The 14,675-nt window shown below is 32.8% G+C and overlaps 2 protein-coding genes across 9 annotated transcripts; one reads left to right on the top strand and one right to left on the bottom strand.

Moving 5' to 3' along the window:
- The first annotated feature begins 1,892 nt into the window (after positions 1–1,892).
- On the top strand, positions 1,893–6,546 carry LOC133689534 (protein REVERSION-TO-ETHYLENE SENSITIVITY1-like). 3 transcript variants are annotated; one of them, XM_062109400.1, is made up of 3 exons: positions 1,893–2,239; positions 5,174–5,499; positions 5,900–6,546. In XM_062109400.1, the coding sequence occupies exons 2-3, from the start codon at positions 5,191–5,193 to the stop codon at positions 6,320–6,322; spliced, it is 732 nt and encodes a 243-aa protein (XP_061965384.1). In that variant the 5' UTR covers positions 1,893–2,239; positions 5,174–5,190; the 3' UTR covers positions 6,323–6,546. The 3 variants fall into 3 exon arrangements, with proteins under 3 accessions (XP_061965384.1, XP_061965383.1, XP_061965382.1); XM_062109399.1 differs by having other exon boundaries at positions 1,894–2,239; positions 5,148–5,499; XM_062109398.1 differs by having other exon boundaries at positions 1,894–2,239; positions 5,125–5,499.
- Positions 6,547–7,187: 641 nt separating this feature from the next.
- LOC133689533 (uncharacterized) lies at positions 7,188–9,771 on the bottom strand. 6 transcript variants are annotated; one of them, XM_062109395.1, is made up of 7 exons: positions 9,533–9,672; positions 9,037–9,109; positions 8,856–8,933; positions 8,729–8,766; positions 8,099–8,608; positions 7,930–8,020; positions 7,188–7,480 (listed from the first exon to the last, which is right to left on the bottom strand). In XM_062109395.1, the coding sequence occupies exons 2-7, from the start codon at positions 9,043–9,045 to the stop codon at positions 7,394–7,396; spliced, it is 813 nt and encodes a 270-aa protein (XP_061965379.1). In that variant the 5' UTR covers positions 9,046–9,109; positions 9,533–9,672; the 3' UTR covers positions 7,188–7,393. The 6 variants fall into 6 exon arrangements, with proteins under 6 accessions (XP_061965379.1, XP_061965381.1, XP_061965375.1 ...); XM_062109397.1 differs by having other exon boundaries at positions 8,729–8,757; XM_062109391.1 differs by lacking the exon at positions 9,037–9,109 and having other exon boundaries at positions 8,856–8,926; positions 9,533–9,771.
- Between the last annotated feature and the right edge of the window lie 4,904 nt (positions 9,772–14,675).

Genomic DNA, 14,675 nt, shown 5'->3' with positions numbered 1-14,675 from the left:
CTTATAAATTATTCAAGATAAAAATATATAATAAAAAGAAAATAAATCAAATTTGAAGAATCAACAAATTAAAGGGTTGGTCTTTAATTTTTAAGGGGTTGGTGTGAAAATCTAGGTGGAGAGAAAGAAAAAAGGAGAAAAAAGAAATCATTGTCGGTGCCAAACCGTTATGAATATTAAAATATGCACCATCTCATTGTGACGAAGGCGCCAAAAACTTTCAAACACCGCCCTGAAAGATGGTGTTTGGTGGTCGGACAACCCCTTATCTATTGCCCGAACGGCACAGTGGCTATCCACGCCCTAATAAGTTTTTTCTAAATTATATTTAATAAATGTAATTTATAACAATGCTCACGAGTACTATTGGAACTTACATTAAAAACAATATAAAATAACAAAAAGATATTGGGTGAGAGTTTTGTTGGTTTTTTTTTATGAGCATAAAAATAATTATACTATTTTAAAAGTTAAAAATACAAAAATATCATTGAATTGTAAACATTAAATTATTTTAATTTAGGATTAAATATATAATTTTACTGTAAAAAAAGACTATCAATATAACCCGTATAATTTATAAAGAATAATCATATCATAGTTAAAAGAATAACTTATCTCTGATATCTAGTTTGAAGGGTTTTTTTTTAAGCTTAGATGTAATTATGTGAAATCACTATATTAATAAATAGTAATATGAGTCCCAAGTCACTTTCATTCCCCTTCTGTGTTCTTTTTTTCAAGTCAATGCATGTTCCAATTCTTTTTTTTTAGTTTAACGTGGGTGTCCGGGCCAGTTTGCGCGTACCTCGACTAATCCCACGAGCTCCGAAGTTAACGACCATGTAAGCCTCCAGTGGCCATCATATGAGCAACCACAGGGCTCGAACCTGAGACCACATAGGGAGTAAACCTCTTGGTTCCAAGCTCTTACCACTGGACCACCACCTCCATGCAATTGTCATTTGGTGATTTACTGCCTAATTCGGTTAGGTTTAGGTACTCGAAAGTGATATGAGAGGGTTATTGGGAAGAGATTTGTAATCAACAAAACAAATGCATTGTTAATAATAATAAAAAAAAATTGTATGCTAAATTCATAACCACTCATCTTATTTTATTGATTTAGATTCAATTAACATAGATAACTTGTGAAAAAAAATGATTTCAATCCTAAATAATATTGAATTTCATTCTCAATTTTTAATGTTCTTGATCTTTGAGACTGACCTTGCCAGGAGAGGGGCGAAGCAGTTCTACCATAAGCTCAAAAATGGAGTTTATAAATCTTAATCGGTATAGCTCAACTGGTCAGGTTTTAGATTTGTTCTCTAGAGGTCACCAGTTTGAATCTCATAAATTTCAAGGCCACTGGAGATTTACATAGTTGTTAACTTCAGGGCCTGTGAGATTAGTCGAGATACCCGCAAGCCAACCAAGATAGCTACACTAATAAAAAAAAGAGGAAGAAGTTTGCGTCCATTTTTTTTCCTGGATAAATGCTCAATTAGCACAATCATGTCACTTGGAAAAAATAATCTAATTTCTCTTTATTTATTTTACTCCATGTTACTTTTAAAAATCTTCTAGTATGTTTGATAGTATGGTAGCGATTGCTTCTCAAATAACTTTTCATGCTGAAATGTACGTTAATGATATTTTTTTATTTTTAAAAAATTATTTTTGATATTAATATATCAAAACTATTCAAAATATATAAATCTTATTAAATTTTTTTAAGAAGCACACAGAAAGATGGATGGAAGGTAAAAAGAAAAAAGAAGAAGAACGAAGGAAAGAAAAAGATAGAGTAAAAAGTAATTAGGGTGGAGGGTCCCACAAAAGAAATGAAAATCGGGGAGGGTGCATGAACCTTGAACTCTGCCCTCCTCCCCCTCTCTCCATCATCTTCTTCCCTATCACAAGACATGCAATCTCAATAACATTAATTTATTAATTTATTAAAAATATCTCTCTATTTTGGTTTTTTTTTTATTACACCACCTTTTTTTTTTGAAAGAAAAAAGAAGCAGCCTCTTTAGTATATTTGTACTTCTCCTTCACAATGAACACAGCCATCATCAACGAGAAGAAAAACAAAAGCAACTTTTCCTCTCCTTGCTTTACTTCTCCACCCCGCCACCCGCCGCCACCAACCACCTTGTGATCTTCGCTTCAGTTTCACCTCCTTTTTATATCAACACTCCCTCCTCCTGTCTTTGCATCACAAATCTTACAGGTCAGTCATTGATCCAATTTACTCTATAATCTCTCATTTGTTTCTTGTTTTTTTATTTTCCATTGAATGTGGGTTTATCTTACTATATAATCGAAGAACTTTTCTTGGTTGTTTTTGGGTTGATACATGATGATTAAGTAAGGTAGGGAAACGTGAATTTGAAGGCTTTTTATTTGCGGGTTTATTGAAAAAGTTCGTGTCTTTGAATTATTGCTTTGCCTCCGGTTTCGAGCAGCTATGTAAAGCACCGTCAGTTGTTACTTGATTGGCCCCTTTTTTTCTCCCTGGTTCGCCAGGTTCATGTATATGTTTGATTGGATATATTGAGCAACAAGTCATATATGATTAAGAGCTTTTGATGATCATATAAAATATTGCATTTAATGTTTCCTCTTTTGGGGCATTTGACAAATTTGTGGCTGAACAGAGTTATTTGTTTGAATAAGTTATATTTATTTCCCTTGTGGAAAAAAATATTTTTTCCTCCTCTTCGTAGTGGATTGTATAAAATAAGCCAAATCAAGTCAACTATGATACTTGTTTTTGCAAATTATTCTGCATCAAAATGAAGATAGCCTAGTATAGAATGTGAAGCTTGGTGTTCATTTTGGTGAATGGTAAAATGACTGTTGGACTATGAGTAGAGATTATTAATGTGTCCTTGCAGCTCAGAGAGGATGTGCATTGCCTTATTCCATTTTTGTCTAGATTGTTATTAATGTGGTTAGAGATGAATGCAGGTGGTTTTAGCCATATTAGAGTGTAGACTGTTGAAGATTTTGTTCTTTTTGTGTCCTTTCTCAAATGGAAAAATAAGGAATCTGACTTGAGAAAAGAATGGTTCTCTCCTCACATTATTGCTGCTAATAGCACTATCTATTTTCAATATATTTTTCTTTCAACCGAAAAGGATTGCATATATATATATATATATATATATATATATATATATATATCAAAATGTAATGCCAACAACACTGTGGACTCGTGATAATCACTTGCAAACAAAGCAATCTCAATAATTTTTACAAAAAAGATTAAGAAGAAGAAAGGAAATCTCAGAATTTTATTGCAAATGCAGAATTACATGGATAAATAACACGTAGCCTCACACTACTTAGGGAATCACATCAATTAAAGGTTTAATTTTATCACAACATCCCCTACTAGAATTACAAATCTCTAATAAATAGTTTTACAATTAACAGTTACTTGATAACTGAAAATTCTAACGGCTCGTAACTAACACGATAAAGACAAACAACAATTAATATTAACCCCTGCTGTCACTTGGATGATAACAAGGTTGACATCGCTTATTGGAAATCAACTGCTCCTTCATGCCACCATGTATTGCTGGAATTTTAGCTTGCACGGAATACTTCAACCCATTGGAACTTGCATCAACATAATCCTTATCTTTATTACCCCTCTTCCCTTTGCTAGACTCAATTTGTCTCTTTCCCTTGACTCTGCTCCTGATGTTCTTGTCTTGATCATTAGAACTTGCATCAAAATGTGCTTTGGTTATAATGAAATATGATAAGATAGCAAGATAAGTGAGCTGTCTAAGACATGGGGAAAGGTCCATTCCAAGTTCATACTACGGCGGGGGCCATATAAAATTGATGGTTATTGGTCTCAAGGCAAACAAAGATGACTAACCAATAATATAGCTGAAATTAGATGTTAGGATATCTTGTAGCTGGCTCAAGTATCTAGGATGAGCTTTACTCTTTAACTACGGCAACAATTTTTTTTGTCTGTTTCAAATAAAAATAGGTATTGGCTAAAGACTCTATAGATTTGTCCTACTTGGTCAACAACTAGACATATGGCTCCATAATATATCAGTGTTTAAAAGATTTTCCGATTGTGATGGACACAAAGAATATTGGCTGAGCTAGGAGGAGTTGACTCAGTCTAATATGAAATGCTGGTTGGTGTGGTAGTAGATATACAGTGTATTTTATGATTACTGCTTATAGTTGGACTTGCATATCATCTGTGGTAAGACACTGGTCATTTCCTTGTAACTTTTGAAGAAAAAGAATTGGCTGGTTAACAACTTAACTTCCTCAAACTTTATGATACTAGGAATTGTCAACTATATATGACAAGAACACACAACCTGTTGGGCTAGAACTATTTATTGGGTGGTTACCTAGTTGTAGACTCTTAGACAGCAATCATAAGATGAAGCAAACAGTAAAATATCAGACTTCACTTATATGATTATATGCCTTTTTAATGTAATAGATCTTGCCATGTATAGATAATTTTAGATTTCATAATAATTGTCTTGCAAATAATGTTTAATTAAAGGTATATGAGCTTAATGGTTACCCTTTTTATGTGATTTGAGGGACGAGGCCTGAACTCGAGACTCCCCAGGAACTTTAAATCTTCCGAGTGAGGTGGGCTGTTTCCCAATGACTAAAGGCCTTTTGTTCATTTAAATAAATCAAGTGGCCACTACAATGCTGCACTCTGCTGTTTCTTTAGAATCCTGCAAAATCTATGACTCGGGGTAGGGGGGTGATATCCTGTTTGTACAGCCCTAGGAACATAGGAGCTTTGCCGTAAGTGGCAAAGATTCAAATTTATATAACAGTCACTGCGTTTACTACAGTCCTAGCAGAAGGGAATGAATTACCGTAAAGTTTATAAAATGATTCAATTGAACTTTCTATGTTGGAAACTCTTTTACTTGTTATCTTTCTTTCTTTTTTTTAGGATTTTACAGTTTTTTTTTAGAGAGATCATTAATAGCATTCATTTTGTGGTTGTTGTAAAATTCTCGAAAGGGCTGTGACATGTTTTTCTGAAGAGATTGTCATCTTGGTGGCATACAATAATGTATCTGCTTGCCTGTTTTGGAACAGGCTCAATATGTCTAAGGGTGTAGTTTGACACGTCAATGTTTCATCACAGAAAGTGCACAAAGCTATATGTCACGTGGACGGTTTTCTCCAATGGATTTAAAAGGAGCTTTTGATGTTGAGCATGAGAGTTCCACATTAAGAATTCAGCATGACCTGTGGCCTCTTGATGGAATTGATCCAGATAAAGCTAAGTTTCCATGCTGTCTCATCTGGACTCCACTCCCAGTTGTCTCATGGTTGGCACCTTTTATCGGACATGTTGGCATTTGCAGAGAGGATGGAACTATTTTAGATTTTTCAGGATCCAATTCTGTGAATGTTGATGATTTTACATTTGGTGCAGCTGCTAGGTATCTTCAACTTGATAGACAACAGGTATTAATTCTTGAATCCTCTTCTATTATCTCCATCTCTTCCAAATTGCCCATGCATATGCATGCACGCAGACACAGTTGCTGTTATTACTGTCATCGCTTGCTGAGAAAGTAGATTAATGGCAACAGAGGATATAGGATCCGTGCTCATAGATTGCATAATGTCCTCAAAGATGGCGGGTTGACTGAATAAAGTGATTTCTTTGGTTAGCCGCATCTTGATGTTGAGATCTGCCTTGTTTTCCAAAATAAGATGGCAAATTGGTTGCAATAATGAATTTATCAAGTATTTTTGCTGTTGTTATTTGTTATTTCTTTTCTATCCCTCATTGCTTTATAAAAGGTATTCTACAAGTTGATCCACTAACTCTTTTGCTCTGTAATATGATTTGTAAAATTAGTGTTGCTTTCCGCCAAACCTAGCCGGGCACACATGCAAGCATGGCTACAAGCACTCAGAGTATGGGACTGCGATCACGTGGGATGATGCTCTACAGTCAAGCATGCGTAGCTTTGAGCACAAAACATACAACCTTTTCACATGCAACTGTCATTCATTTGTTGCCCACTGCCTGAATCGGTTCTGTTATGGTGGATCGATGGATTGGAACTTGATAGATGTGGCAGTTCTAATACTCTTCAAGGGGCATTGGATAGACTGGAAGTCAATAATCAAATCGTTCCTTCCTTTCACAGTTGTGCTTTGCTTAGGTATAGTTTTGGTTGGCTGGCCTTTCTTAGTTGGGCTGTTCTCATTCACTCTCCTCCTTATGGGGTGGTTTCTGTTGGGCACTTATTGTTTCAAAAGCCTACTAGAATGCTAGAACTTATGCAGTGGATGCTGATTGCGATGTTTAGAGTTAAGGAGTTGAACCCGTATAGTTGTGTTCTGTTCGATTTGGAAGTGTTCATAAATACAGTCACAACGCAATGGAACTTATGTTGATGCTAGGAGATAATCCATGCAGCATCATGAACTGAACTCATTGTAGAACTGGATGTTCTTTACTGATAGTTGAAAATTTACCTATGGGAGCATTACTTCCTCGGTGTGTGATCCGTTGGTCATATTTATACAGTTGGTCTCCTGCCGGGGGACCTGGAAATGAGAGGAAAAGCCGAAACTTCTTTGCCAGATATTAAGTTTATTGTATGATTAGATTCATCCAAACGTTGCATTGCAAATATGCTAGAGAAATGTTGAATTCACTTGGATGTAGACACCGCGATCTCTTGATTTTGCCCTCCTGGGTCGGGTGCCTGGTTCTTTAAACATGATTTCACCTGCATTTGCTTCCTTTCGGGAAGATTTTAACTGCTAAAACATTAGAGCCGAGGGCTGAATCATGTACTCCAGTTACTTCACGGAACATGTTTTCGCTGAAATTTAGTTCCCCGACGGTTCAATGCATTCATCAAACGAAAGGTTCCGTGTTATATTGCTCCACGCCTTGCTCATTACAAAAGAAAATTTTGCTGGTTTCTATCATAACAATCACCGAATTTCGTTGTTGCGTATCAAACAAATGGTGCACAACTTTGTTTTGCTTTTTTCTTGTGTTATCAATATCAAGAAACCTATCTACTTTCATCTTCTAACTGCACATGCACGCCGAAGACAAGTATTTATACCTCCACCGCCAGAGAGGGAACACAAATGGACAAACACGGCAACAGTGATTGCAGCCATTCAAACAAAGAAAACCCTTTTATTTATAAAGATGAGCATCACATTACAAAATCGAGATAAGAACTCCAACAAGGTCACTGGCATTGGTTTGCGGCTTGATAAGGGGAATAAAATTCATTCAAGAATCGGGTTAACTTTCCTGCTTATGTCAAAGAGTTACTGGTCGAGTATTGTCTCGTATAGCCCAACTTCAAGAAAACTTATTTCATGCTCCATACTTGGGGGCCTTCCAAAGCTTAAATGCTACCTCATGCAGGAATCTATCAGCTGGAATTACAAGATTTCCACCATGCTGAAAAGAAAAGGAAAATGCTTAACGGAAATGCACAAAAGCATTTAGATATACTGAAACATTTGAACTATAAGGTCAATTGACATACATCTGACATGAGAAATTGACCTATCTATCCTGGAGGATCCAGAAATTTAGAGGACGAATATCACGTATTTGATGCAAATAAATCAAGAAGCAATTATATGCAGATAATTCTTAAGCCTACACACACAAAGTTTACCAAGAAATTGTTGCAGTTTCAAAGTTAAATGCCACTTTCAGGATCACGTCTGATGTTAGTGACATACTAACTCCCCTACCATTCCATTATCTGAAAATAGTAGTCAAAACTAATAGGTTGATGATGAATGGTAAAATGAAAGGTCATAAATCCATAATGAAATCTGTCCAATAAATTTATGAGATGTGAATCTGCAAAAATAAAACCCAGTAATCTCAAAACTTACCTCTTTAAAATCTTTAAAAGAAAATGTTTCTGCCATATCCACACGGGTTACAGCATACTGCCATTGAGCAATTAACATTGGGCAATGGTACCTGTTGATCACAAGTTAGCGGGATCCAAAGGAATTTGAAATTATTACAAGAAGCTTACCACCCTTTTTTTTTCCTTGCCTGACATCATTTCGTGGTTTTTCTCCTTTCATAGTGTAACTTTGAAGCGGGAACAGCTTTGAAAGGGCAGGATCCATCTCATCTTTAGAAGTCAAAATTGATAAATCTCTACCATCACCTTCTGTAACATAACCATAGCTCATTACAAGGGACAAGTGCAGACGAGAACCAATTTCAGAGCCAGGCTGTGCTATGCGCATGATGCCATCAACTAAAGCATCAATATATTCCACATCATTGGCAATAGTCTTGTGTCCCTCAGCATTCACTCTTTCACCAGCTCCAACATGCACAAATACTAAATCAAATTGACTTGTCTCTAGTGTCTTCCCCTCTTGAAATCCAAGCAACTTGAGCAACTCAAATGTCACAAAATCAGTAGATGATCCAGAAAGGGAAAATTCATTCCCCTTTAAATCATTGAATGGAAACACAGTCAAACCGAGTTTGCCACCAAAAGATTTCAAGCCAGGATTGTTAGTTATTATAGCAGCCTTCATTCCCATGAACCTGAAGTAAGATCATAGAACATGTTGATTGGTTTCATGCAAATATAGATCAACATCTAGTCTGCCACTGATATTAAAAAACTAAACATAAACTGAAAAAAAATAAAAAAACTACCAATACCTCTCTGATATGGTTGGAATTGAGGTACTCTGAGAACTCTAACAAGAATCAAAGAACAATAACTGTCAATAGCTTACAACAAGAAACCACTCTTTTATGTCCAAAATTATAGTTAAAGATATCTTACCACATTCTGATAAGCTTCACATGCATCTAACAGAGACGCAAACTCTCTAACTATCCTCTCACCCTCACTTTCTGCAATCTAAATCCAAGTAAGTCCAGGTAATCATAAACACAACAACTTCAAATACTCAAATTAAACACACCTAGACTTTATAATCTTATACGACTAAAAAATTTAATACCAGAAACATAGTTTTCAGTTCATAATATAACAAATTGATCACATCCACATTCGCATATGTGTGTTGTCAAATCCTGTAACAATATTGGATATGAAAATTACATCAAAATCACAACGCAACAGATCAAACATTTCTGCTGCGCATATCATAGAAAAGATTAAAAAAAAAATTCTAAGAACCCATAAAAGCAAATATTTTTTAAAGATGAATAGCAACCTAAAAATCTTATTGTAAAAATCAACCACGGATACAACAGCCATGATAGTAGAATTCAAGATCATCAAATAAATAAACAATAAATCACCAATAATCCTATTAAACTGTTCTGTGCTATAACTCTAAGCATGCATAAATCGCAACCCTTTATACTAATACCCACAGCTAAGCTAATTCCATAGCAAAACCAGAACAAGATTGTGAAATTCTAAGTGATAAAAAATAGGCAATATGAATTAAAAGAGAGTTAAAGTAAGAGAAATAGGAGAGTGAGTGAAACCTGAGGGAGGAGCATTGGGGAGGGTTAAGAAACCGCAGAAAGCTTTGGAAGCGAGAGAATGGAGATGAGCATGGGAAGGATTGATGAAAGAAGCCAGTCCATCTCCGTATATCACTAAGCCTCTGCTTGCCTTGTCTGCCATTGCTCTACCTATCTAAGACTGGGTTTCACGCACAACAGAGAAGAGTGTAAAGAGAATATTTGTTTGCGTGTTCTAATCTAACATCGAAGTGATCAACTCCTAAAGCAGAAGATGCTGTATTATCACTCGCACAGGCCCTGGCCCAGCCCAGCCCAACCAAGGAAAAAAAATAGTGCCCATTGTTTTTTAAATATATTTGTAAAATTAAAGATATCATTTTTTTTTTCTTTCAAAAATGACTAATGATCAATAGAGGGCAGGATCTTACTTTTTGTTGTTTGATTCAAACGTAAGAGATATTTTCAAAACGGTTTGAACATCAACTAAAACTAAATTCCTTGTTCATATTAAAAGAGTGTAGTAGTATACGAATATGATATGAGAGAGTTCTTGAGAACAAGTTAAAGACAAGGCGGCTCATAATAAAATTAGCTAAATTACGAGTTTATATATTTGTATTTTTTTTTGTTTTTGTATTTTAAAAATGTTTTTAAAAAATATTTATATTTTTTATTTTTTATCAGCTTCAAATTATTTTTTGTATTTTCATATCGTTTTGATGTAATAATATCAAAAATAATTTTTAAAAAATAAAAAATATTATTTTAATGTATTTTCGAATGAAAAACACTTTGAAAAATAATTGCTACTATACTTTCAAATACCCTCTTAGTCAGCTCCATAGACAATTTCAACAATAAAAATATGCAATCTTGTATAGTGAGATAATAAAGCAATTTTTTTAAAATAAATTGACCTCATATAAATGGCTTGAAAAATAATAAAGGACTTGCCATGAGTCCTTTTATTTATAAAAATAATATTATAAGGTTGTTTTTTATGTGTATTTTTTCATTAATATCTTGCATCATTTTCTTAATAGGCTTAACTGAAGCATCTTTTTATATTGTCTCTAAAACTCTAACCTCAAACTCTATATGTTTGCTAGTACCTTTGATCATTTCAACATCAACATAATCAACTTCTTTTCCTAGTAAAACATGCAAACTCATCAAAGGTCACGTCCTTATCAATAATAAACTTATGTGACTTGAGATCAATACATCATAATTGTTATTCCTTCACCCTAAATGCATATCTTAGGAATATGTATATTTTGCTCTCAATATAAGTTTATCTTCATTAATATGAGCATAAACAGGATAACCAAATACTTTTAATTTAGAGCATGGTTTTAAAATTCAGCTTAGCCCAACGGGTCTAACTTGGAGCCAAAACCAAACCAAGTTTAAGAAAAAATAGGAGAAGGAAGAAACCCAGGTTGACATGGTGACCTAGTTGACCCGGAAAGAGCCGGTCAAAAACTCAATTGCAACACGTTGACTATTTATTTATTTAACAAAAACAATATCGTTTTGCTTTATATAAAAAATTTAGGGTCTACCCATTAAAACTCATTAAAACTCGTGACCCGCTCCTTGGATCAGGTTTAAAAACTATGATTTAGAGTAATTAGCATAGGAACCAAACCATACTTTATATTAAAGTCTTTAACTTTAAATATATTGATGAAGATCTATTCACCAGATAACAAGTCATTTTAACTACTTCAGCCCAAAAATCCTTTGACAATACAACTTGTGAAAAACATATAACATATTTTTTTTTCTAAGGAAGTGTTTAGGAGTATGATTGCGGTTGCTCTTCACTCGAAAATGCATCAACATAATGTTTTTTTATTTTTAAAAAATTATTTTTGATATCAGCACATCAAAATGATCTGAAAACACCAAAAAAATATTAATTTGAAGTAAAGAAAAAAATGAAAAAAAATTTGTAAAGCATTTTTGAAACGTAAAAACAAACAGGGCCTAAAAATGTCTTGTTCATACATTCTGCAATCACATTTTGTTGTTGAATATTTCTGACAATACAATGTCTAACAATTCCTTTATTTTTGCAAAACTCATCAAACTCACCTAAGTAAAATTTCAAACCATTATCAATTTATAAGCACTTGATCTTTTTATAAGTCTACTTCTTAATCAAGATTTTTCACCACTTAAAGGTGACAAATACATCACTCTTTCTCTTCTGAAAATACACTTAGATTTTTTTATAGTTTTTATCAATAAATATCAATAGATATTGTGCTCCACCTTTTAATAAAATATGAAAATAGCCTCAAATATCAAAATGAACATAATCTATAATACTTTTGATAAGATGAATAGTTGTACCAAATTTGACCATGGACTATTTACTATAAACACAATACTCACATAAATTTAATTTGTTTTCTGATCGCATAGTAAATCTTGTTTGCTTAACTCTATCATCCCCTACTCACTTATATGTCTCAGTCGCAAATGTCATAACTGAGTAGAAATACTATCCGTTTGAAGTACCTGTCGAACTTTTCACATTTTATTAGAATACAGAATAATTAACCTTTTGCATGAGTAATTTATTTATTAATTTATATCATAACACAATTTAACTATTTTTCTTATTCTCAGTAATACATATCATTCATACTTATACCATAATACAAGTTTAAATTTCTCAATAGTCATACAATCGGTAACAACCAATTTCTTATAAGAACTAATTGAATAAAGTTATCCCAACAATCTATCCATAGATTTCAAAAGCCCCAACATGGTTAACTAGTCTAATTATTATATCTCAATCATCCATACACGAATGTCACTGACCCTATTATGTTCGATTAGTCTAGTTATTATATCTTGATCATCCAAACATGGATGCCACTAGCCTCATTATATTCAGCTAGTCTAAATATTATATTCCGGTCATCCAAACATGGATGCCACTAGACCCATTACATTCAACTTCTCTAATTATTATATCCTGATCATCTAAACATGAATGTCACTAGCCCTAATTTATATCTCGTTAGATTCATATGGCAAATATTGAACAAATAATGTACACTAAGAACATAAATAAACAATGTTCACCCTTTTAACAAATTTTGCTTGTAGGGGTAATATAGTCTTTACATTATGCATATAAAAAATAAAAATAATAAATTGTCCTAATCAACCTTTTAGAAGATTCTGCTTTTAAAGGTAATATAGTTTTTACACTGTGCATTTCAAAGAAAAAAAGACCAAATTATCCCTGATTAATCTCATAATGACTAACAACCCTTGTGAAAAAAGACCATATTACCTTTAATAGTAAGTCCATTGTTTTTTTTTGTTGGAAGGGCAAAATGATAATTATATTATTATAGTGAATAATGATATGTGTATAGAGATAGTGAATTCTCCATGCCACTCAGTTTTTTTTTTAGTTGTTCTTCCAACTAATTGAGATATAAAGAAAATAAAATTAAGAAAAATGACATGGTATAAACAGCTTGAAAAATAAGGACTTGCGATAATAAATAAATAAAAACATGTAATAGGCTTGTCATGAGCCTTCCAGCACATACTAAATGCTTCACAAGCTTAGTTTAAGACTTATTGTCCAACATATTATAGATAGTTGCTTGTAACTTGTTTAGTGGGTCTAGATGATGATGATGATAAAGAATTTTATCTCGAAAACAACCTTCACTAGCTTTGTGTCACAACTAAGATATGAGCCTTTAAATTGGCTTTCCAAATTAGCAAGGCTAATGATAATCACATAGCCAGATCAAAAGTTATAATTTGTTAATTAATCATGAATGTTTATCATTCCATACCATTTTTTTTTGCCTTTGTAAGCCCAAAACAATTCATAAAGTGTATCATGAAAACTTTATTCATCATAAAATATCCATGTACACACAAAGAAAACCCAACCTTTCAACAAAAATATTTGCTTAATAAATCCCTTAACATAAGAGAGCGAACCAATAACCAAAAGAAAATCCTTACCTTAAGATCTCTTATGTAGCATTCGGTTATTGTTCTGAGACAAAAAAAAAAAAACTCAGACATTAATGATAGAAAAGACAAAATAAAATAAGAGACAATAACATAATTGTATTTGGTTGTGGTGTAGAAGATAAAGTAATTGTCTTTATACATTGTTTGATTGATAATGAACAAGATAAAAAAATAAAAAAAAAATCTATTTTACCCTTCATACATATTATTGTTAAAAACTCGGGTCAACTCGCAACTAGAATAAAATCTGATCAAGAATCGGGTCAAAAACTCAACTTTTTTATTTGATTTTTTTTTGTAAACATCTTTGTTATAATCATTTTAAAAAAATTGAGTTAACTCAAGTTAACCCTCACAACTCGTAACTTAGGTCTTGCCTAGAGTTAACATCCAAGTTAAGTTTTAAAATTATGATAATAATCATTTTTATCCTTATATGTTTTAATTGGACAATATTGAAATTATAAGTTTTTTCCTGAGATATTTTAGAGATAAAAAAATTAAAAAAATGTTGTCTATGAAATATGTTAACTTTTTACCTCAGTTTTGAAAGTACATAAATTAACTTTGAAATTGTTTCAATGACTTTTATTTTCGTATCTTTATTGTTTCTATTTTTTTATCTCAGAATAATAACCAAACATTACCTCACAAAACATCTTGGCTTGTCTTCCACAACATGCAAGGAAATTAAAGGTATTGTTTTTTTTTTAAAGAAACAGAACTTATCGGACTAGTATAATGTTGGTTAAGGGAGTTCATGGATATAATTGATCAGATTTTAACTTATAATTATATCTAACTCGACTTTTGATATTTTACAAAATATAAACTCAACTCATTCAATTTGTTTTTTACTCAAGCTGGTTGAATATATCGGGCTAAGCTAAATTTGTTTTGGATATTATAAATATCCACAAGCTGGACATATTAATTCTTTTATTTTTTGACAATCCTAAAAAAAATATTAGGTTGAAACTAGATAAAACCCCTAAAATAAATATATTAGGGATAACATAAAAACTATCATAATTTCTACAAAAACAAAAATTACAATCAAGCATTTTATCAAATAGTTAGGGTGCAATATAATACAAAAATAAACTTGCAGATGAGACTATGAAGTGCTTTTGAG

The sequence above is a fragment of the Populus nigra genome, chromosome 3 (genome assembly GCF_951802175.1).
Source record: "Populus nigra chromosome 3, ddPopNigr1.1, whole genome shotgun sequence".
Classification (NCBI taxonomy): domain Eukaryota; kingdom Viridiplantae; phylum Streptophyta; class Magnoliopsida; order Malpighiales; family Salicaceae; genus Populus; species Populus nigra.
Note: the sequence above shows the minus strand (reverse complement) of the source record. Positions and strands in the feature narration are given on the sequence as shown.

Excerpts from the sequence above, each read along its gene's own strand:
- LOC133689534 (XM_062109400.1), top strand. The coding sequence starts at position 5,191 with ATGTCACGTGGACGGTTTTCTCCAATGGATTTAAAAGGAGCTTTTGAT. Across the intron at positions 5,500-5,899 it reads TTCAACTTGATAGACAACAG|TGTTGCTTTCCGCCAAACCT; the intron begins GTATTAATTCTT and ends TTGTAAAATTAG.
- LOC133689533 (XM_062109391.1), bottom strand. The coding sequence starts at position 9,674 with ATGGCAGACAAGGCAAGCAGAGGCTTAGTGATATACGGAGATGGACTG. Across the intron at positions 8,609-8,728 it reads ATTCCAACCATATCAGAGAG|GTTCATGGGAATGAAGGCTG; the intron begins GTATTGGTAGTT and ends ATCTTACTTCAG. Across the intron at positions 7,481-7,929 it reads CTTTTAAAGATTTTAAAGAG|CATGGTGGAAATCTTGTAAT; the intron begins GTAAGTTTTGAG and ends TTTTCTTTTCAG.